Here is a 23,174-nt window from a genome sequence, read left to right as displayed (position 1 = left end):
TGACTGGAAGGATAACTTTAATGATTGCAGATGGTAAAAAGGTGACAGAGGCAAATGAAATTGTTGAGCTACCGAGTGATAATTTTTAAAGGGTATATAAGGGTATTTTAAAATTCGATGCAGCAGAAGTTCCTTTAGTTTAGCATCAATTTTTACAGAAGTCATTCATATTGTATATAATTCTAGACTACTCATTGCTGAAGATTTTCTAAACCCGTGGGTATCTGAAAAATGCAACAATGCAAAAATGATTGTAAATTGTAAGTTAAAATAGTGGTTAAGATTGTGCACTTTATTTAATTCTCAGAGTAAAGTTGTAGAGATGACCTAATTTTGAAGTGATTATGCCCCAAGCAAAAGGAATTACAGAGGATTATCTATGTGAAAGTGAACAGTGGATTGAAGGTCACTGCTGCCGACGTCAGAATGTTTGCAGGATATTTGGGGCTCTCTGACCCTGAAACAAGGAACTCTTTCCGCTCTGAAATGAAGGTCATGATGACTGACATCAGCGTGCATGTGGGACATTCGGGGGGGGGTCTCCGACCCTAAAACAGGGACCTGAAAAAAATAGTATATAGGGCCTTGGAAGGAAGGCTCTCTCTCTCTCTCTCTCTCTTCATTCTTCTTCTTGGGACAGTTCGCAGACTTGACTAGAATTCGTTGGAACACACCCGTGATTACGGGTAGCGGTAGAGGAGCAGCAGGAATTTCCGCAATGAACTGCAGTTAGGAGTTTGCTCAGTGCATCGGACCTAGTGCTCCTTCAACTCGATCCAGTACCATCAGCTAACAGGAATTACTCTTCTTGCAAGTGAATCAAGAAAAGATGGCTTGCACAGAAGAACAAGTCAGACAGCCTGCAGAAACAGAATAGGATCGTAAGGACTTGAAGGAAGGTACATATTGAAATGGACTTGTGAGTACATTTTCCAGTATTAATTAAAGATGAATTAAATGTTCTAGCAAGGGGCCATAAGTTTGCCATTCCCTCTAAATGTCTCCCATATCTAGATTTCATACACAACATTGAAAGAAACATCAGCCACCTTCCCAGTATTGAAGCCAACAAACTTCATTTTGAAATAGCAAAAATAATTTTCGATGCCAAACCTTCAGTCTTAAACATTTCACCTTCAGAATTGAAGGCTCTTACTTCCTTAAAACATAATCAAAACATAATCATCACTAGAGCCGACAAAACAAATACCACAGTGGTTCTTGATACTGTTTCATATGACCGAAAAATGAATCTATTACTCCGAGACTGAAATACTTATGCAAATCTTGAATATGATCCCACAAAAAGACAGCTGAAGAAACTGAACAAGTTATTCGATGAAACAAAGTCTTTAGATGAAGAAACTTCAAAAAAACTCAAGACATATCATGCTACACCTCCGAGAATATACGGTTTACCCAAGCTTCACAAGAACAACGTCCCACTCAGACCTATCGTTGATTCAATTAGCAGCCCAACTTACAAGTTATCAAAATTCTTATCCAACCTTCTCTGTCCCCACATAGGCCATTCAACGTCTTCAATAAAAAATTCCGCAGAATTTCACGCCAAAATAAAAGACTTTCAACTGCGGAAAACTGACATGCTAATTAGCTTCGACATTGTCATTCGACATCTTCGCAGTCTGGAGTCATTCTGAACAAGAGCTACTTCAGTTTTTAGAAAAAATCAACCTTCTTCATCCACGCATCAAATTTACATTAGAAAAAGAATCCCCACAGGGCACCCCCTTTCTGGATTTACACATCCAAAAAAAAGAAGATGGTTCCATCTCCACCTCTATCTATCGCTAGCCGACATTTTCAGGTTGCTACATTCACCATTCTTCTGCTCACCTTCCCTCTCAAAAATTTGGCATCATTAAATCATTGGTAACCAGAGCACACAGATTTTGCCCCTCTGAGGATTCCCTAAAACAAGAATTGGAAATAATGAAAAAAAAACAGCCACTCTAAATGGATAGAATCTCAAAACAACTCAAAAAATCATCAGCAACTTCTCTACACATCAGCCTAGACAAGAACAAGCCCATAGGATTCCCATACCTTATATCAAAGGCATCTCCGAACGCCTCTTGAAAATTATGAAGAAATACAATCTTACTGCCACCTACAAACCCATCAACCAGATCCACAACCTGTTACCTTTGCCCAAAGACAAACTTTCACCTATGCTACTACCTGGTGTATACAAGGTTCCATGCTCCTGTAAACTCTCTTATTATCGACAGACAGGCAGATCAGTTTTTAAATGCATTTCGCAATATCAAGACCATATCTGCCTCATCAAACCGCAAAAATCAGGCCTCGCTCAACACGGAGTTGAAACCCAAACCACAAGATCCACTGGGAAAAGACAAAACTCCTGCACAGATCTTCATATAAATATGAACGCTTATATAAAGAAAGTGCTGAAGCTCTACTTCACAGACCAAATCTAAACCACAATGATGTTCTTGCCATCCCTAAAGTATGGGAAATTGTCATACAAAATTGTGTAAAAATAACTTAACTGTAATTTAATTTTAATTCAATTTAATCTAATTGAATTAAATTAGATTAAAGTGAATCTAATTTAATCTTCAGGCTGCAATGCGCCACTGCATGTAATTTGGATTCCATTGTACGTACGCACCCTATCCTTTGTGTCATTCCTAGTATTGTTCTACTGTACTGATGATGTCCTAAGATACCTATGACGAAATATTTACATAATAAAAACCTACTACTGTGGTTCACATATGTTAATTTTAGTCAGGATATAACATAGAACTCTATTATGCAAACTGCAACAAATGGAAATGGATATGAAACAGGTGATATGGATAAGAGGGTAGCTCATGGACAGATGCCAAAATGTAGTATATGGACGAGCAGAGTAAAGGAGAAGAAAGGTGACTAATGGTATGTGTGTCGTAGGTCTCTGTGCTTGGACTACTGATGTTTAATTTGCACATAAATGATATAGGAAATAATTTGAAGGGAGATATTCAGTTGTTTGCTGATGATGCAAAGTTGGTAGCATAAATGTTAATCAAGGTGATGTAGAGAGCTTGCAAGATGATTTGAATAGGCTGACAGTATGGGCAAAATATAATGGATGTCGATTTAATGTGGAAAAGTGTAAAGTTGTGCATTTTGGGATGCAAAGATTAGAGAGAAACCACATTGAGAGAACATTGCTAAAGTAGCCAGGTTAGCTCACAGGATTTCTTGATTATTGAAGAACACACTAACAGGCAGATAAGGGAGTTATCATTTCTCTTTATAAAGGCTTGAATTACTGTGTTCAGGTCTTGGTCACCTTGGTTTCTTGGGGATGAGGATTTGGTGGAGAGGAACCAAAGGTGAGCCAACAAGATGGTGAGTAATTTGTGGAATGCTCCCTGTATGGATAGATTGAGGGGTTTTTTGACAGGCAAAAAAAAGGGGGATATGATACAAATGTTTAAGTTACTTAAAGGATTTTATAGGTTGATGCAAGGGGGAAATGTTTCTGCACTTGGCTAGTGGGGACAGAACATGATGTTATCTCTGGAAGTTGGGGAAGAGTGTGGTTAGCAAGGGTACGAAGACTAGATTTTTCACCTTTTGAGTGGTGAATGAGTGGAATTGGTTGCCTGAGTCAGTTGTGAATGCTTTGTCTGTTTAACAGTTTCAAGGATAGGTATGATAGATATTGTGTAATAATAATATTTATACATTGACTTATGCTCTTGAGTAATTAACACTTAACCAGCAATTCTCATGTTCTGAGATTACTAAAGCTGACACCATGGAACTACATAAGACAGACACATCTTGCTACATTTTAACCAGCCATTACTACCAAGCAAATAGTAATGAAGCCATTACTATTGAACAACAACAAAAAAGAAAGGTTACCAGACCTTTCTTAACCTACTTTTTTTTTTAACTTGTGATAACTAGCGAAAATTTTTTTATCCAGTTTGTTAAAATCCCCAAATTGTACTATGCTTATCTCAGAGCATTTAAAATGCCTGAAGATATTTTGATATATTCTAAGAATGAAATTGAATACATCCTTTGAGAAGAAAAAAAAAGTTTTATTTTCCAGTTTTCATATGCATAGAAAATTTTTTTATACAGTTACTTAATCTGTCATGTTTACTTCTTCAAGACTGATTGTCATTCTCTGTTTCCTGGGCAACTTCCTGCTTTCAGTTTTGATGGTTTCCATTTGTTTTTCATATCCTCTTGTGGCATGTTTTAACTATGATAGTCATTTGGTTTATTTAGAAACCATTTAGTTTTATACCTGAAATTTTACTATATTTTTGTGTTTCTCTGATATATAGAAGTTTAAATTTGTAAAGTGGTAGATTTGGATTTTTTGTGATGAATTTTCTTTTCCATGTTTTTGTGAGTTTCAGAGCGCTTGTATTTTCCATGTTCTTGCTGTTATACATTGTTTTACATTCCTATGTAAGGTAAAATAAAGGGGAAAAAAAAGAAAAGAGCAAATATTATTAACAGGAATAAGATATGACACTGAAATTTGTTTAATCATCCAGACACAAGCATACTGATAATTACTGTCATGGAGAAATAATGGTGTTTTCTATAGTAATATAATAGGTGATATTAAAACATAATAAATATTTAAATGTGTGCAGAAATTATAAAGTTCACCAGGGAAAATATTTGAAATATCTTTGCTTGAGTCAGTATTTGCTCATTTACACTTTTGTTTAACAGTAAAGCGAATGAGATAGAAAAAATCATTTGATTCTGTAACTCTTTTGTGGTTAATAGCAAAATCCATGACTAAACCCATTGAGGTCCTTTGCTATTTCTCAAATCCTGATTTATTAGTTTTTTTTTTTTTTTTTAACTTTAAATTCAATGAGGCCACATTATATATTACTTTTAGCATTTCAGTCACTTTGAAATCTAGAAATCTCTCATCAAAATAAACATTTATCATCAAAGATTTGTTTCAATGCTTATTTTAAACATGCTCATTTAACACTAAACCCGACTTCGTGGTAGCAATGCCAAGGCATGACTGAGTCACTGCAGACAGGTAGTAACAAGTTAGCATTATGAAGATCACTGTTGTATAATAATAAAAATGAGACAATTCACATCTAATGCAGGTATATGTATTATATGTGAATCATCTCGCATATAATACAGGTATAGTTTTGTGATCCTGTCTCAAAATTTTTTTTTAAGTACAACAGCAGTCTGAGAACTTTTGGACACTGTACCCAAATTAAAGTTAAGAAATAGAGCTACACTACTACAGTTGACTCACTATAGCAAGCACCATTACATCAATGCTATTCTAAAGAAAATTCACTATAGTAGACTGTAACCTCCTTAATCTAGAACTAAATGATCTAAAGAAAGTTGCAGAATGGACTTTTTAAAAAAAAAAAAAAAAAATCAGCTAACACCTTTTTATTCCCGTATACAGGGAGTAGGCGAGGCCATTTAGCCCTATCTAACTTTTGGAGACTGAGTGGGCAGTTCAATCTCCACTGGTACCAATCAGAGATAGATGACCCAAGGCTATCACTAATTAAGCAGTACACAGTGAAGAGAGACGGCTCAAATGTGCCGCCATCTCGTGGTCCCTAACCCTAAAAATTTAATGTCTGAAATAATGTGGGTTCTACGGTCGATTTTCTTGAGTTTACGGGATGAAAAACCCGAGTTTCCGGGAGGAAAAACCCGCTTGCCCGTGCCAGAGATCGACTAACTCGGGAACCGGTCGAAAAAAGGCTTAGAAAAATTTCCTCTAGTCGCCGACTAGACTCGAAACCAAGTCTTTCTTCGTGCGGCCAAGCGCCGTGGTGTGCAAACGCCACATCCACTGAGCTACACAGGCTCTTGGACTTTTTTTAGTTTTGAATATTTATTTGTTGAAGATAATTGAAAACAAAATTTATATTTTCACAGGTAAACTGAAACTATTTTCTTTTCTGTTGGCAGTAATTTATTATGAACACCTGTTTGTCACTCTGCTTTCATTCCATTCCATGCATTACAAATGCATGGGAAAAAATGGTAGTCAAAAAATGTTTTGTATTTCATTTAATTATTTTTGTGATGTAACCATGAGTTATTGTTATTACTTGACTTCTCTGATTGTGTGCAAGTAGTCTTGTTATTTTATGCAGATACTGCAGAAAACAAAATCCATTAATGTGAAGTCAGGAGATTTTGGCCATGAAGTGGGACTGGATGATTCATTCAACAATGCCTGTTTGATTTAAAATTGAACAAAATGTTGCAATATCCTCCACCTTATTGAAAATAACTGATATTACCATCAAGGGTGTACATTATACTGTGATTGACAGTCCAGCACAATTAAGTTTTCTTATTATTGGATTTGGAGCTACTTGGGGATCAAAGTGAAATAACTGGGATGAGATCTCTACATCACCTTTCAGGAATGCAGAGAATTGGCTGGGGCTTCTTACCTAATGTCCAATCCTAACCTTCACTTGTTGCACCCTATTTGTAGGATCCACTGGATAGTGAACGAATGTGGATGGACTGGCAATTTTGGAGTTAGCTGACCAAATTGTACTCTGTTGGTTTAAACCAGAAATAGACATTATGGTGCAACATGACGAGGTTCTATGTCAGCTGGGATGTTGCTCTGCTAAACACAACCCCCTTGCTGTTTTCGTCATGGAACCAAGGTGAACATTGAAAAGACAGCTACTGGAACAAACTCTTACTCATTGCTTTTAAGGTTACATGGTGGCCAGCATTCATTGTGAAGGATATATGTAGACAAAAACACACGTTGGAGTAATGCCAGCTGGTTGGCCGAGTGGTTAGTGTATCCGCTCTCCAGCCAAAAGGTTGGGGGATCGAATCCCACCATCGGCATGGATGTTTGTGATTGTCTGTGAAAATACTAGTGGTGGTGATGGACAGTAGATGGCATTGGTGTAGATGATGCGGTTGGTGAATGAGATGGAGAGTTGTAGAGTAGATGCCCTCCCTCAACGAGCCTCGGACTCCCTGGAGGTGTCTAATAATAGTAATTACTTTACTCTAACATGACTTGGAGTAATTACTTTACTTTTAATTGTGAAAATAACAATCAACATTTGACCTGTGTATCAGGAAACAGGAAAACATACATATGCACAGGACACAAGCTACATTACACTACACAAAAGTAAGATAAATCTAAATGTCTTGTTAATCGCTTACTCTAGCCTGACCTCTGGTGAAAAAAAAAAAAAACCTCTTATGCAGTGTCTAGAAGAAAAACAAGAACAAACCCAATGTCAAAAGAATTGAAGATATGAACCATCAACATAAGGAGTATCAATTGAAAGAAAATTGAACTTGTATAAGAACTGGAAAAGGACCACATATACATAATTGGCATTACTGAGACGAAGACAAAAATAGGTGAGATCGTATTAAATAATAAATAAATAGGATGTTATATTTGGGCAACAATGATCAAGAAAAAGAAGATACAGCAATAGCATTTAAAATCAAACCCGAAGATAAACTTCTTCATTGGAAGGCAATTTCAAGTATGGTTATGGTTTTTGGTTAATTGTAGGTGGTATGATCAAGTTGGATTCATGTTATTCAGTTTAGTTAGAGTCTTCAAGACTAGTGCTGGATTTTACTTAAGGATATAATCTCATCCATATAGGATGATGAGATTATTGAAGGCACATCTTCATGTCATCCTTGACTTCTAACTGCTGACTTGCAACTTCCGTATAGGCAATATTCATTCATTAATCTTCTCTCTTCCTTCTAAATATCAGTAACCTTTTTTAATTAACTGCAAATACAGTATGCAATTTTGCAAATGACAGTATTACTGCACTCCTCTTTCTCAGTTGAAAACCTTGCACTATGCAAATCACAAAAACTTCTAGAATATTTACTTGTACAATCCTGAAATCTGCATCTCCAAACCATTCTTTAAGTTTCTTTAACAAAGTTATTAGTACTGATAACTTTGTTAATTTCCATTCTAGTAAAACTTAGTCCTGTCTTATTGCTTGCAGAAGAGAACTTTCCTGTGTAATGTTTTTACACCACTCAAATCTCTTTACAAAATGAGATTTTCTTTTAGATTGCCCTGAATCTCTCTTGGCATAAACATATTACAAAGATTTTCTCCTCATCATCCAAAAAATTACATTTTCTTGGATAAAAAAAAAAAACTTGTCGTGATAGTCATTGAGATTGAAGTACACACAAAAAAAGCAGTGAGTTTTGCTACAATAAATTGGGGGATTTTTTCGAATGGTAAATGATGTAAACATAAGTTAAATACAAAAAATAAAAAAAAACCTCAGATAAACTGTTTGACTAGTGCTAAAATAAAAAATCTAAGATTGAGTAGTCAATGATATGGGGCTTGCATCATGTCTTCTAGCTTTTTTTTTTTTTTTTTGAGGTAATATTGTTAGAAAAGTTAAACTCTGTAATGTTGAGAGATCTAATCAATGATTTCCAGACATCACTAACACCATCATTCACTTCCCATGTGAGTGAATGATGATGGTGGTAGTCTTTGAATTCGCAACTGATATGTGACTAATTTGTGACTTAGCCAATTAAGCTCCATTCTATATTTGGCCCACAAATTCATTGAAAGTATGTAACATCTCCATTTATTTTAGTTTTCTTTTGAATATACTTTTTTGTTTTATATATATATATATGAATCTTAGGAGAACTGGTTGAAGATTTGCAGGTTGCAGAAATTGGTTGATAGGCAGAAGAAGGGTGATATGATTGAGACATTCAAATTACTGAAGGGTTTCTATAAGATTAATTCAGAAGATATTTTTGAGAACAGGACTGGTGGTCGGAGGACTAGGGGCCACCCATGGAAACTGGGCAAGAGTGTGGTTAGCAAGGGTGTTAGAGCTAGGTTTTTTACTTGGAGAGTGGTGAATGAATGGAATAAGCTGCCAGTCTGTTGTGGGTGCCATGACTGTGAATGAGTTCAAGGCGAAGTATGATAGATACTGTGTGAATGTTAAATAGTTATTCTTGACACGATGTTAGGGCCTCCCTCAATGAGTCTAAGGACTCCTTGGAGTTGCCTGTAATAATAATAATATATATATATATATATATATATATATATATTTATTTATTTATTTATTTTTTTTTTCATTTCTGAACTTTAGAAGAATGATTTGTGTGATTTACATCTTGGAGACACTGCTCCTGAGTTGTTAACTTCATGCACTCATTTGGCTGCTTCTGATGTACAGCTTCATTGCATTGAAGCTTTAGGTCTACTTCCCAGTGATATTTCTCCTATTTGGAGGATAAATGTTTGCAAAAGAGGTTTGGTAAGTAGAGTTTTGTACTACTTTCATGCTATATAGTACGTTTTATATACTAAATTTGTGTTAATTAGTTAATTACTTAATTGTTTTAGTGTTATAATTTTATCACCATCATCATATAAGAAGTAAACTTCCACGGAAGCGAGAACTCATTCAGGGAGACCACAGATATGAGAGTTGTGAGAAAGATTAGGGGAGTGAACAGAGAGGAATTGTGGAATCAGCAGAAATAGTCTTTAATCTAGTCCAGGGCTGGCCAACCTTTTATATTCTATGTGCCAATTTTTTCAGATGCGCCATACAACTTTTGAACCCTTGAAAATTCCCTGTAAAATATGTTAATATAGACATGATATATTGATTTAATATAAAAACAAGATAAACATTACTTACCTTAATGAGACTATTGAGTCTGTTTTGATACATCATGAGAGAGTTCTTCGGTGTGTTTCATAACTGTTTGCTTTGACAGAGCAATTTCATCTACTTTCCTTTCAATATTTTTATTACCAAGACATCCTGCAAATTTTTGGAGACATGACTTAACAATTTCTTCTCCATCAAAGAAAGACTTTCATTTTTTGGCCAACACTAAGCAGTTTTATGAGACGTTTCTGTCATTGCCAGACTTTCATAACTTTTGACGAACATATTTTATCTTCTTTTGATTTCTTCCTTTTTTTTAAATCACATATTTGTTCTGTAATGCAAACCGAAGCACTAGCTTCAGTTTTTCTTCTATTTCAGTCTGATGTTATGTTTTATAGTGTCTATTAAGATCAAGTCTTTTATTATGTAAGAAAGTGTTTTTGCAAGCAATGCACAATGGTTTTCCTGATGGATTCACTATAAATAAGAACTCATTTTCCCAATGTTCATTGAATTCACTATTCAATTAGTGTACTCTGTCCTGCTGATCCCCTCAATACATGTCCTGCCAGTCTCATCTCATAGTGGCCTATGCAATTTCTAATCATCCAGTGCACCACTTTTGACACAGGTACCATAGGTTGGCCATCCCTGATCTAGTCCATTGTAAAACTAACTTTAGCTGTAACCTATCTGATTGTCACTCTTCAGCTATCCAACTTTTGGCATACACAGGATCATGCCCAAATTAATGTGCATGACAATACTTTGGCATCCAGAACACATTCAAATATCAACAATACCTTTGCAACTTCATTTATAGCTGTTCTCTTGCAATGTATATTTTTTGTATTTCTCTTTTCATGTTATGCACTGGATGAAGTCTTAAGAAGACGAAACTGGTTGTGCATTCAAATAATAAACAGTATTTTCTATTTTGGCATCTCTTGGCTTTTAGTATAGTAATTTAATTTCTTCAATTATATATATATATATATATATATATATATATATATATATATAATTGACGTGCCATCACATGCACATTTAGGTTGGGTGTACTGTTGTGTGGCCTATGCAACTTGTTCTACAAAATTCCTGTCAATTTGCCTTTTTATCGATGTATGAAAGTTGAAGAGTGCATAACACATATATGCTCATTGGTCCAATGCAATTAATTGTAGGAACTTTGAATACTTTAATTTATCAATTCATATAATTTTAAATTATTGAAAGCATAAAGGTCAAATGAACAACAGCTATGCTTCACGTGTACTATTTATGTGAGAACCACAAAGGGGTTACACTTTGTGGTGAGATTAGGTTGTCATTGGCAAATACTAGTGAGACACGGATGATTTTAATTTTGATACAAATTTTAAATACAGCCATATAATATGCATAGAAATCAGAAAATTAATCACTTGGGAAATTATTATTTTTCTGGATTGAACCAAAGAAAACTGGAATAACTCCTTTTACTTACTTATTTATACATAAGTTCCAACCTCCTTTGACTATAATCAGTCATACAATCCACGAAAGCTTTGGCAGTAAACGGGACATTCAATGGATTATCAACACTGTTTTCCATTGTAAGTATGGGCAAAAAGTTATAAATTAGTTATAAAAAGTTACTTGTCTATATTGGTGTCCTAAACACATCAGTTCACACTTCACTCATGCAAAACAGATGAAATTCAGAATACAAAAACAGACTCCTGACAAATAACAACATTCAATTGAATTGGACACCCTGCCATGACACCTTCCAGGTGGTTTAAAACCACTGGAATGCTAAGAATTTGACTTGCTACACCATCTGTATGTCTGTTCAATGGGCTGAAAGGTGTACATATTTTTGACTGCACACCCAGGCCATTAACACAAATGTGATGGAAAAGTATATTGTGTTTATTTTTAGGAATCACTTGAAGCTAGGAAACAATTAGGGGAGTTTTAACAAGAATAAATGCAAATATATAATATCAGTGATATTGCTATTCCGTGAGTGTTCACTGCACACCCAGAATATATACCCTTGATACACACCACACATATTCTTTTCATTTACTTTATTTTTTCGTATAAGAATTTTTCATCTATGTAATGATCCTTGCACTTCATTGCCATTGGGTTTTCTAATCGTATTATATTACTGGCCAGGAAAGCTGTACATAAAAAGAATGCACTTTGTAACTTTTTTATATTCATTCTCAGGTCATATAATACTCCAGTTTTTGTGGTTCAGTCCGTTAATGTGATGAGATACTCATTATGAAATATAGGTGTTGTTATTATCAGTCCTACACATGAGAGGTCACCAGACCTGTGATATGATAGTGCTATGTGTGGGTAAGCGGTTAATGAGAAGAAAGAAATTATGTGCAAATGTATTTCTTGAAAAAAAACCTGAGGGTTGTAATCATTGGAGAAAATAGGAAGTGACTTTTCCAAAGAGCAGAGGTGTAGGGACTGAAGATGGAGGATGAAAAGTTGGTTTAATGAGTTTGAAGTTGAACTGTGTGTGGGGTGTGACCAGTGACATTCACTGGTCATATTTCTTGATATTTTAGGAACCTTGATTACAAAAATAAGTTCTGCTGAAAACATTAAATCTCATTAATTAAATGGCAATAGAATTTGTTTATATAGTGCAATCCATACCTTTAATTCTATTTGTTCACTTGTTTAATTTTCAGCCCTCATTTGTAAATCAAATATATAACAATTTGCTTAATTAAATTTTTTTCTCATATTTTTCTTAAGCATCAGGAAGATAAGAAGATTAAAAGTCAAGTGATTTTATTGTTGCCTGTATATCTACATTCACTGGGTATTAGCTGCTCTGAGTTTGTTACTCAGATATTGATGTAAGTATTTACTAAATTTGTATTTTTAAAAATTTTATTACATCTGAAGTATATAATATATAATATGAAGGAGATATTGATAAATTAGCTACATGAAAGTAATTCTGAAATCATCACAAGATAATATTAATTTTTTTAATTAACTTTTTTATTTAAAGAAATACTGACTTAAATGCTATTTTGAGTGCTGTTTTTCTTTTAAATTAGGATGCATTCTAAATTCAAGAATTTGATATTATTTTTACTATGGTCCATTTAGATACTTTTATATATCACATTTATTTAAATCGAGTGTGGAAACATTTCTTATTTTAGGGAAAATAAGATAGAAAGATTCACTTTAGTGTCAGTTTGTAATTCAGTAAAAAAAAAAAAAATAGTATTTTTATTTATTATCAAAATCAGGTGGATATTAGATCCAGCATTATTTCAAAGCCAAATGTAGAAACTATGAAAGTTTCGTACAATAAGTTGACCAGAGAGTTTACAGGAATACGCCCGCCGGCATTTACGAGTTGCCCTAGCACGGACCACTTTAGAAAACATACACTCTGCCCAGTCACTTCCTGTTTTCTCCAATGATTACAACCCTCAGGTTTTCAAGAAATACATTTGCACATAATTTTTTTCTTATCATTAACCGCTTAGCCACACATAGCAAATGTAATTATTTATAATTGCCTACTTTCTTTGCCTTGAGTTGCTTTAGTATTACACTATTTAAAAAACAACTTTGCCAAAGAGGAAAAAATAGTATATTTTTTCACATTTTTTTCAGTGATTTTGTTTTTCTATCGTGACAGCTATATCAAACTCTTCCTTTCTTTTATACACAGTGATCAGCATTCATTTTAAAAATTTTATGGAATTTACAACTGTGTTAAAAAAAAACTTTTTTTATTATCCCGACATTTCGATCTTCACATCAAGATCATCATCTGTAGCATACATAAATATACAGGACAAGCTGAGTTACATCATTGACTGTAAGCTAGAGAAACAATGATTTGATCACATGTTATTCTACTGGTGTGACCTCTGGTGAAAAAAAAAATTACATCAAGCTAAATTCTATTTTACAATGACAGGAATAAACATTCTTTTAGATGGTTTTCTTTCAGAAACAATTGGTGTCCTACTTTTAGTATTACAATTCTTATTTTTGATTTATACTACTGGATTTTTTACAGTCCTGTTTATAGTTGTTCTTAGTGAGGAAGGTCGAATATATACCTTCCATGTGTTTGGGATTTTTAAACCATCATTATTGTTCAGGTTGGGGTGGTTGATAATAATCTCACAGGCTTCCTTGAATTTCTGTTCATACCATGTTTTAGTGTGATATAGACAGCTGGTGGTTTTCCAGTCAATTCTGTGTAAAGTATTCAGGGCATGATCAGAAAGGCCAGCTTCACCATAATTATTATATTTAATGTGTCGTTTATGTTCCTTTTGTCTAATAGGAATTATGCGTCCTGTTTCTCCTATATATGGCATGTTGAAAGTACAATAAATCCGGTATGCTCCAGGGTGGGCTAGTGGAGGGAATGGGTCTTTGGATGAGTTGAGTAAGCTTTTTAATTTTGCAGGAGGTTTAAAAGTGGCTTTGAGGTTGTACTTTTGTAGTACTCTGTTTATTTTGTCTAATATTCCTTTAATGTAGGGAATGGTTATAGTTTTACTGTAGTCTGGTTTGTCTTTGTTTTTTATTGTGGTTTTGTAGAGAATTTTGTTAATAGTGTTTTGGCTGTATCCGTTTTTTTGTAAGTTATTACTGATAATTTTAAATTCGTCTTTCAGTGCCTGTTCACTGGAACAGATCGTCTGAGCTCTGTTTTTTAGCATGTTGATTACACCTAGTTTTTTGTGTAGAGTGGTGGTAGGAGTTTATGTGTATATATTGTCCCGTATGTGTCGGTTTTCGGTAAACCGTGAAGGAAAGATTGCCCGAGGGAAGACGTATGACAAGTGTATCTAGAAATGGAAGTGTGTTGTGTTTTTCAATTTCGATTGTGAACTGTATGCATTTGTGTTGTTTGTTTAGGTGGCTAAGGAATGTGTCTAATGTCTGGCGGCCATGGGACCAGATCGTGAAAATATCGTCAACGTATCTAAGCCAGACTTTGGGTTTTAGAGGCGGAGGAATCTAGGGCTAGTTGCTCAAAATGTTCCATGTAAAAGTTAGCAATAGGGGAGGATAATGGCGAGCCCATGGCTGTGCCTTCTTTTTGTAAGTAGAAGGCGTTTTGCCATACAAAATAACCCGAACGTAATACATGCGCAAAGAGCGGCGTGATATCTGGAGGGAATTTGTTCTGTAGGAGACGGAGTGTGTCATTGATTGGGACATTCGTAAAGAGGGCAGAGACGTCAAAACTGACTAATAAATCATCTTTTTCTAATGTAATGTCTTTGATGATGTTTATGAAGTGTTGTGTGTTTTTGATATAGGAGGGGGAATAACCTACCAACTCCTTGAGTGTTGCCGCTAATTTTTTGGCTAAGTGATACGTTGGGCTATCAATTCCTTAAATTGACTTAAGTAGTTTCTCTGTTTTGTTTTTTGTTCTGCTAGTTGGGTTGTAGTTAACTAATTTGTATGTGTTATTGTCAGAGACCAGCAGATTCAATTTTTCTATATAAGTGGTATGGTTTAAAATGACAGTGGCATTTCCTTTATCGGCTCTGGTTATTATGTTCGGATTTGTTTTAAGTGATTTTATTGCTGTTAATTCGTGTTTAGTTATGTTGCTTGTTTTGTTATGGTTTAAAATGTTGGCAGTATTTTGTCTGCTATGTTATTAGGTATGAATCTTAGGCCTAAAAAAACAAAACAGAGAAACTACTTAAGTCAATTACCACATGGCCCGAAGTTACGTTCAAAAAACTGTTTCCGCACTACGTGCGCTCCCCAAGAATTTATGGCTACCGAAAATTCACAAAGAAAACACCCCGCTAAAACCTATCGTTGAAGGAATTGATAGCCCAACGTATCACTCAGCCAAAAAATTAGCGGCAACACTCAAGGAGTTGGTAGGTCATTCCCCCTCCAATATCAAAAACACACACAACACTTCATAAACATCATCAAAGAAATTACATTACAAAAAGACGAATTTAAAATTATCAGTAATAACTTACAAAAAAACGGATACAGCCAAAACACAATTAACAAAATTCTCTACAAAAACCACAATAAAAAACAAAGACAAACCAGACTACAGTAAATCTATAACCATTCCCTACATTAAAGGAATATCAGACAAAATAAAGAGTACTACAAAAGTACAACCTCAAAGCCACCTTTAAACCTCCTGCAAAATTAAAAAGCTTACTCAACTCATCCAAAGACCCATTCCCTCCACTAGCCCACCCTGGAGTATACCGGATTTATTGTACTTTCAACATACCATATATAGGAGAAACAGGATGCATAATTCCTATTAGACAAAAGGAACATAAACGACACATTAAATATAATAATTATGGTGAAGCTGGCTTTTCTGATCATGCCCTGAATACCTTACACAGAATTGACTGGAAAACCACCAGCTGTCTATATCACACTAAAACATGGTATGAACGGAAATTCAAGGAAGCCTGTGAGATTATTATCAACCACTCCAACCTGAACAATAATGATGGTTTAAAAATCCCAAACACATGGAAGGTATATATTCGACCTTCCTCACTAAGAACAACTATAAATAGGACTGTAAAAAATCCAGTAGTATAAATCAAAAATAAGAATTGTAATACTAAAAATAGGACACCAACTGTTTCTGAAAGAAAACCATGTAAAAGAATGTTTATTCCTGCCATTGTAAAATAGAATTTAGCTTGATGTAATTTTTTTTTTTTTTTTTTTTCACCAGAGGTCACGCCAGTAGAATAACATGTGATCAGATCATTGTTTCTCTGGCTTACAGTCAATGATGTAACTCAGCTTATTCTGTATATTTATGTACGCTCCAGATGATGATCTTGATGCGAGGATTGAAACGTCGGGATAATAAAAAAAGTTTTTTTTTAACAAGGTTGTAAATTCCATAAAATTTTTAAAATGAATATCAAACTTTTGTTTCTCCTCAGAAATCAGGCATCCATATATTCGCTTTCTAACTTGGTCAATTTTTTAAGGTTTCACTGGCCTGACAGCTATTCTGAACTGATTGGTTCTCATCCGAGATTTTTAGTATTTTTATTTAGTGCACATTTCATGATGGGTTTGTATCTGATTTAATACAGAAGAAATTTTTCATAGTGACATAACAAACAACCATTTTTGGAGGTTTTATGAGGATTGTTTGTGCAAGGCAGTGAGAAACAGATGTTTTGCTTAGAGAGGAAATGCATTAGCAAGTTTGATGGTGTGAAAAAGAGTATATGAATTTAGGGTGCACTTATGAGGAACTGTCACAATGAGTATTTGATGCCATGGAAGTCAATATATAATAATAATATATTCTCCAGCAGCAATTAGAATAGAATGTACAGAGGCAGTGGAAATGATTGGTCTTTATTTTCATTAATCAACAAGAGCAGCATTAAAAGCAGTTTACAAAAACCTTACTTTAATGTTCTAAAAATTGAGATGTAAGAGGAAGAATTCATCATAAAATATTATTACTGGAATTATGTACATTTAATTACAAATAAAGACATTTAAATTGAATGTGATTCCGGTGATAATATTTGATGATGAACCCTTACTTAATGAGTACCTTATTTATTGAGTGTAATGATTATGAACATTGTTCATTGAGTGTAATTATTTATAATCGTATACTTTGCCTTGAGTTGCTTTAGTATTACACTACTTAAAAAACAACTTTGCCAAAGAGGAAAAAATAGTATATTTTTTCACATTTTTTCAGTGATTTTGTTTTGCTATCCTGACAGCTATATCAAACTCTTGTTTCTCCTCAGAAGTCACGCCAGAAACCCAGAATACTGAAGCAGTTTGTGTTTCGAAATTATTATTTTATATCAGTGAATGCTCAGTCAATCTTGAAATCATAATCAATGAAAAAAGAGCCTTGTGAATGACTTCAGCCTGGCAGTGAACGTTATTTGAAAGAGCAAGATTATTTTACATCAAAGAATTTATCATAATTTGTCGAGCCGTGTACATAATATATGTATATATATATATATAGTGCACAGGTATATATAATTTCATAATAATTCATGTGTGGGGTTAATATAAAAATATGTACATATCCATTCTTTCCACATGCCTGAGCCAGCTGGTGCTTTTAAAGGATATAACATGTAGAGGAAATGCTCCATAACTCAAAATTTCAAATCTCAAACTTTTGTAACTCAGTTGATCAAATTGGTAAAAATTATTCAATTTTTGCCAGTTCATGACATTCTTCATGACTGCCAAAAAAAAGTTGAGATTTGGAATGCTGTTTATAGATGATATGCTGGTGTTTATGAAAAAAAAAACAAAAACAAATATGTATATATATACAGGGTGTTCGGGATAAATTTGACATATTTATAATTAATTATATTTTTCCGTAAGTTACATGTATTAACACACACTTCTCTTCATTTAAAAGTTTGGACCCTTCTTCATTCATATACAAGATGTCAGAAAGGATGGATAGCTGGAACCCACCTGAATCATGGAAGAGAATAACTTGTATCATGATGATTCGTGCCCGCCATCAAAATAAGGATATTACGACTGCTGCCCAATGCTCCCTGAATACAGTAAAAACAATCAGGCATGAACTAGAGACTTGCAATGGTGACTACGAGGATGTAGCAAGAAGAAAGATCCCTAGCAGACGATCTGATTGCGTTCGTACAGCAGAATTCCTCGCAAATCTGCAGGAACAGGTGTTGAAGAACCCTGGCATTGGAATTCGGGCTTTGTTCGTGGAGTTGCTAACTGTAGTCAAGCCCTGGATAACAAGGGTAGCCAATGGTAGGCCGTATGTATGGCAGCAGGATTCGGCCCCTTGCCACACCTCTGGGAAAAGTCAAAAATGGTTGTCTGAAAATTTCTACGACTTCACCAATCCAAATGTTTGGCCTCCAAACTCCCCAGACCTTAACCCCATGGATTATTTTGTATGGGGCGCAGTTGAAAAAGACACCAATCGCACTTCCAGTAATACAAAAGCCCAGTTAATGGATAAAATTAAAACAGTTTTTGCGGCCCTTCCCAGGGAGACTGTAGCATCAGCTTGTTCGAGGTTCCGAAGCAGAATTGAAGCTGTGATCGATGCTAATGGTGGTTATTTTGAGTAAATCTTGTTGATAGTATTGTAATTAACTCTGCCTGTAATGTTTTTTTGTCAATTCATTAAATTTAATAGATACAAAGAAGATTTTCTTTTTCCTTACGAAACTGTCAAATTTATCCCGAACACCCTGTATATTTATGTGTATATATATTTTTTTTTTACATGTGTGTGTGTGTGTGTGTGTGTGTGTGTGTGTGTGTGTAGAAAGTTTTTTACCTTTCTACATCTATCTCTCAGCCTAAGATTTTTAATTAATAAGGTCAAAGCACCTTGTGGCAACTTGTTTTGGTAAAATTTATAAGCTCTGTATTACTTAAACCTTGGCATTTCTTAAGCCTGGCTCCCACTGATGAGACCTCAATAAAGGTCGAAACCGGTCTGGGTAGTGGCCCTTGCCTTTAATGTATAGCATCATACATCTCCGCTAAGGGATGTGCTTTGCATTAATGGTGAATACCAAGGATAGTGATCAAAGCTTATTCCACCTTTACCACGAGTCGCAGACTTGCACTACATGCGGAGTTGCCCTGACTTGCACTACGTGCAGTGCAAACTTGACTTACTTGTCTGTTTGCTTAGTTGGGAAATAGGATTAAAACCAAGTTTTATATATATATATATGTGTATATATATATATATATAAACTCATACTTTGAATTAACTGCCAAAAATATGAAATTCATAAGAATTCATCAGTCAACCATCTTATGAGAATTTTGTTTCGTTAATGTCAATATATATATATTAAATAATGGAATTGACTGTCAAAAGATCAAAATGACAAAAATAAAAAGATCTCAATCAAAAAAGACTTTCAAAATGACATTGTCATGCAAATTTGCTTTTTTATAATTTTTTTTAGAAATTGTAAATTGGTAAGTTAGGATACGTGGAGAAACTAGTTCACTTTTGAACTGTTTATAATGCATTTATTGAAACAGTTCTCAAAGATGTGCATGCAAAAAATCTACTCCTCACTCTTCTTGCTCACACTCGCCTTATACAGCTTCCAGGAATTGCCTCCCATTCTTCCCTACCTATCTGCAGATATACTATGAAAAATCTTATCCATGTTAATTTGGTAATTACCCCTTACTAACTTACACATCTCCCCTCTTCCTTCTATCCATTAGACTATGATTTGCATTCTCTCAATCTGTCCTCACATTCCAGAGACAAATCAACTTACTCATCGTATCTGAACCCTCTCCAACTACTCATCATCCTTTTCAAAGTCAGGCGACCAAATCTGTGCACAGTAATCCATATGCAGCCTGATTCAGAGCTTTGTTTTGTACAATGAAATCATAACATCCTTACTTCTCCATACCATTCCCATAATTTGCACAATTTTAACAAAATGTCCATGAAATTTCAAATCCCTTCCCCCCCCCTCCCCCGATATTTCATCTTCTCCAGCTCCTCTAAAATATCCCCACCAATCCTATATTTTGCATCCCCTGTTTGCTTCCCAAATTTTATAACCTTACACTTTGTGGTTTGGTCACTTAAACAGAATGGGAGAGGAGAAGTTAGCCAAAGAGGTGTTTGATACCATGATAGCAGGAAAGAAACCTAGAGGAAGACCAAAGTGTATTTGGATTGATTCAATCAGAACTGCCTTAGAAGAATGAAATGTTAGATATAACAATATTGGAATGCTGACTAGACTAGTTTGGAGGAAAATTATTGATAGTTCATTAATAATAATGTAAACTTATTAGGATATTTTCCAATATTTAGTTATTAATATTTTAATGTTTATTATTAATACTATGGTTTTATTATATAATATTATAATTATATTTTTGTAAACTTTTAGAACTAGCCTTCAGGAACCATTAACTGAAGTTCTCACTGCCATTGGAAATATTTTGGGAAAGCTCAGCTGTGTTTCATCTGGAAAAACAGTTCTAATTAGGTATAGGTTTTCATTAATATCAAAACTGTATTGTTGCATTTTTTTGTGTTATATTTTTTATAATATGTTATATTTTATATTAAACTTAAGTGTAGAGGACATAGGAGAGGATAGCTTAATTGTTAATGAGTAGGAGGTATTTGAGGAAATAAATAACCTTGATGTTAATAAGGCAATAGGATTGATGAAATATCACCACGCATCTTAAGAGAATGTTCCAGGGAACTGGCAGTAGCATTGGAATGCCTGTTTAACAAGAGTTTTGCAACAGCACAGGTTCCAAGGGAGTGGAAGGAAGGTAAAATTGTTCCATTGCATAAAGGCTGTAGCTTCAAATTATAAGCTGGTCTGTATATCTGGAGTTGTGGTGAAGGTGCTGGAGAGATTGGTGAGAAGTAGGATACAGAAATGGGTTGATAACAGCAGTATTCTCTGTGGTTATCAGCATGGGTTTGTTAAGGGGAGATCATGTTTCACTAACTTACTTGTGTACTATAACAAGGTGGCAAATACCTTGGACAGAGGAGATGCGTATGCAGTGGTGAACTTGGATTTTGCAAAAGCTTTTGATAGACTGCCACATGACAAGCTCTTAAATAAATTGAAAGAGATGGGATTGGATAACAGACTTCTGTGTTGGATCAGTGACTGGCTGTCAGATAGGTATCAGAAAGTTGTATATGGGGGTTCAGCATCTCGAAAGAGAAAGGTCACCAGTGGTGTGCCGCAGGGGTCAGTTTTGAGGCCATTGTTGTTCAATTTGTATGTTAATGATATTGGGTTGGGTTTTACTAGTGATATCCAGCTGTTTGTGGTTGATGCAAAACTGGGGAGAGCAATGCAGTCAGGCTGATGTTAATGCCTTACAAGAGGACTTGAATAAATTCCATGAATGGGCAGGTAAGTGGAACTGTCAGTTCAGTGTTGCCAAGTGTAAGGTTTTGAGATTTGGTAAGCAACGATGGGATGCAAAGTATACACTTGGTGGGGAAACTTTGACAGAAGTAGAGGAGATGAGAGAGATCTAGGAGTGATGGTGGACAAGGAGACCTGAAATTCAGGGGCCACATTGCACAAGTTGTGAAGATATCACATTGAATAATGGCAATGATGCGGAGAACCCTGACATGCAGAAATTATGCAGAGAGGTTGGCATATACAATGCCTTGATCAGGCCTCATATGGATTATTGTGCACAGATTTGATTGCCAGATTTTCATGGTGATGAGGATATGTTGGCAAGGATACAGAGAAGATTCACAAAGGTGGTCTTTGGAATGTGGAGTACGAGGACAGATTGGGAGAATGTAAGTTGCAGAGCTTTGTAAATAGGAGGAAGAGGAGGGATATGATTGAGACATATAAACTGGTCAGGGGTTGTTATCAGGTAGACATGGAAGAGATTTTTCATAGAATTGTAGAGGGGAGTAGAACATGATACCATTGCTGGAAACTGTATAAGGAGGTTGTGAGCAAAGGAGTGAGAAGTAGGTACTTTGCATGGAGGGTGGTTGGTGAGTGGGATGCATTGCCTGAGTGTGGTGTGGATGTGGACAGTGGACACATTGAATCAGTTTAAGATGCGGTTGGATGAGCATTGTATGCAATAGTGAGTACCTCCCACAATGAGTCTCTGACTCCATGGAGGTCAAGTGTTGATAATAATTATAATAATGAATTTTTTTGAATTTTTTTTCTAGTGTTGTCAATGGCAAGTTTTGCCTTATCACTTTCCAATTTTGTTTACTAGTAATATTCAGTACTTTTACTGCTTCTGACTTTAACACAAAGTTTGCCAGGCTGGTTGGCTGAATGGTTAGTATATCTGCTCTCCAACCAACAGGTTGTTGGTTTGAATCCTGTTGTGGGCATGAATGTTTGTCTTTAGGTGGAAGATGAAGTGGCTTGAAAAAGTTCTATGTTTGGTCTCTAGAGCAGGATTTCAGACTTTGTAAAAAATAAATTTTAAAAAATACAAAAAATACATAAAATTGGTAAAAATAAACAAAAACAAATCCTTAGCCCACCCATGGCATAAATGTGCTGTGGCTTGCATGTAATGTTTTGTGGATAAGAGCTACATTAAAAAAAAATGCTGAGTAGATAGAGATTAACCGTAGTTACATAGAACTTTTTTTTTATTTACAAAAATTATGATTGCTTTCAAAATAATGACTTTTTTGGTATTTGTTGCAGTCTGTTTATTTTTTAAAAAATTATTTGAATACCAATTAATCAAAATATCCTCCCTTTCTTCTTTCTGTTTCCAGTAACAGGCCATCCTTTCATTATTCCTATAACATCCCTTCTTTTCTCCAGTTAATCTTTGAGAAAACATATTTCGTTGAAAATAAATAATAAGTATGGTGCCTGCATAGCCTTATGGTTATTATTCATG

At 34.9% G+C, this 23,174-nt stretch overlaps 1 protein-coding gene across 1 annotated transcript in view; it reads left to right on the top strand.

Annotated features, from left to right (window-relative positions):
* The window catches only part of LOC150101877 (serine/threonine-protein kinase ATR-like), an 860,597-nt gene that overhangs the window by 207,146 nt on the left and 630,277 nt on the right, over positions 1 to 23,174 (top strand). Inside the window, exons 14-16 of the mRNA XM_090399924.1 lie at positions 9,186 to 9,353; positions 12,489 to 12,592; positions 20,678 to 20,776. Coding sequence (XP_090256050.1) covers positions 9,186 to 9,353; positions 12,489 to 12,592; positions 20,678 to 20,776 — 371 coding nt within the window. The remainder of the gene's footprint in view (positions 1 to 9,185; positions 9,354 to 12,488; positions 12,593 to 20,677; positions 20,777 to 23,174) is intronic.

Source organism: Typopeltis vanoorti, chromosome 11 (genome assembly GCF_054136105.1).
Source record: "Typopeltis vanoorti isolate ZY-2024b chromosome 11, IOZ_Tvanoo_1.0, whole genome shotgun sequence".
In the NCBI taxonomy this organism is placed as follows: Eukaryota; Metazoa; Arthropoda; class Arachnida; order Uropygi; family Thelyphonidae; genus Typopeltis; species Typopeltis vanoorti.
The sequence above is the reverse complement of the archived record's forward strand: the minus strand, read 5'-3'. Positions and strand labels throughout refer to the sequence as shown.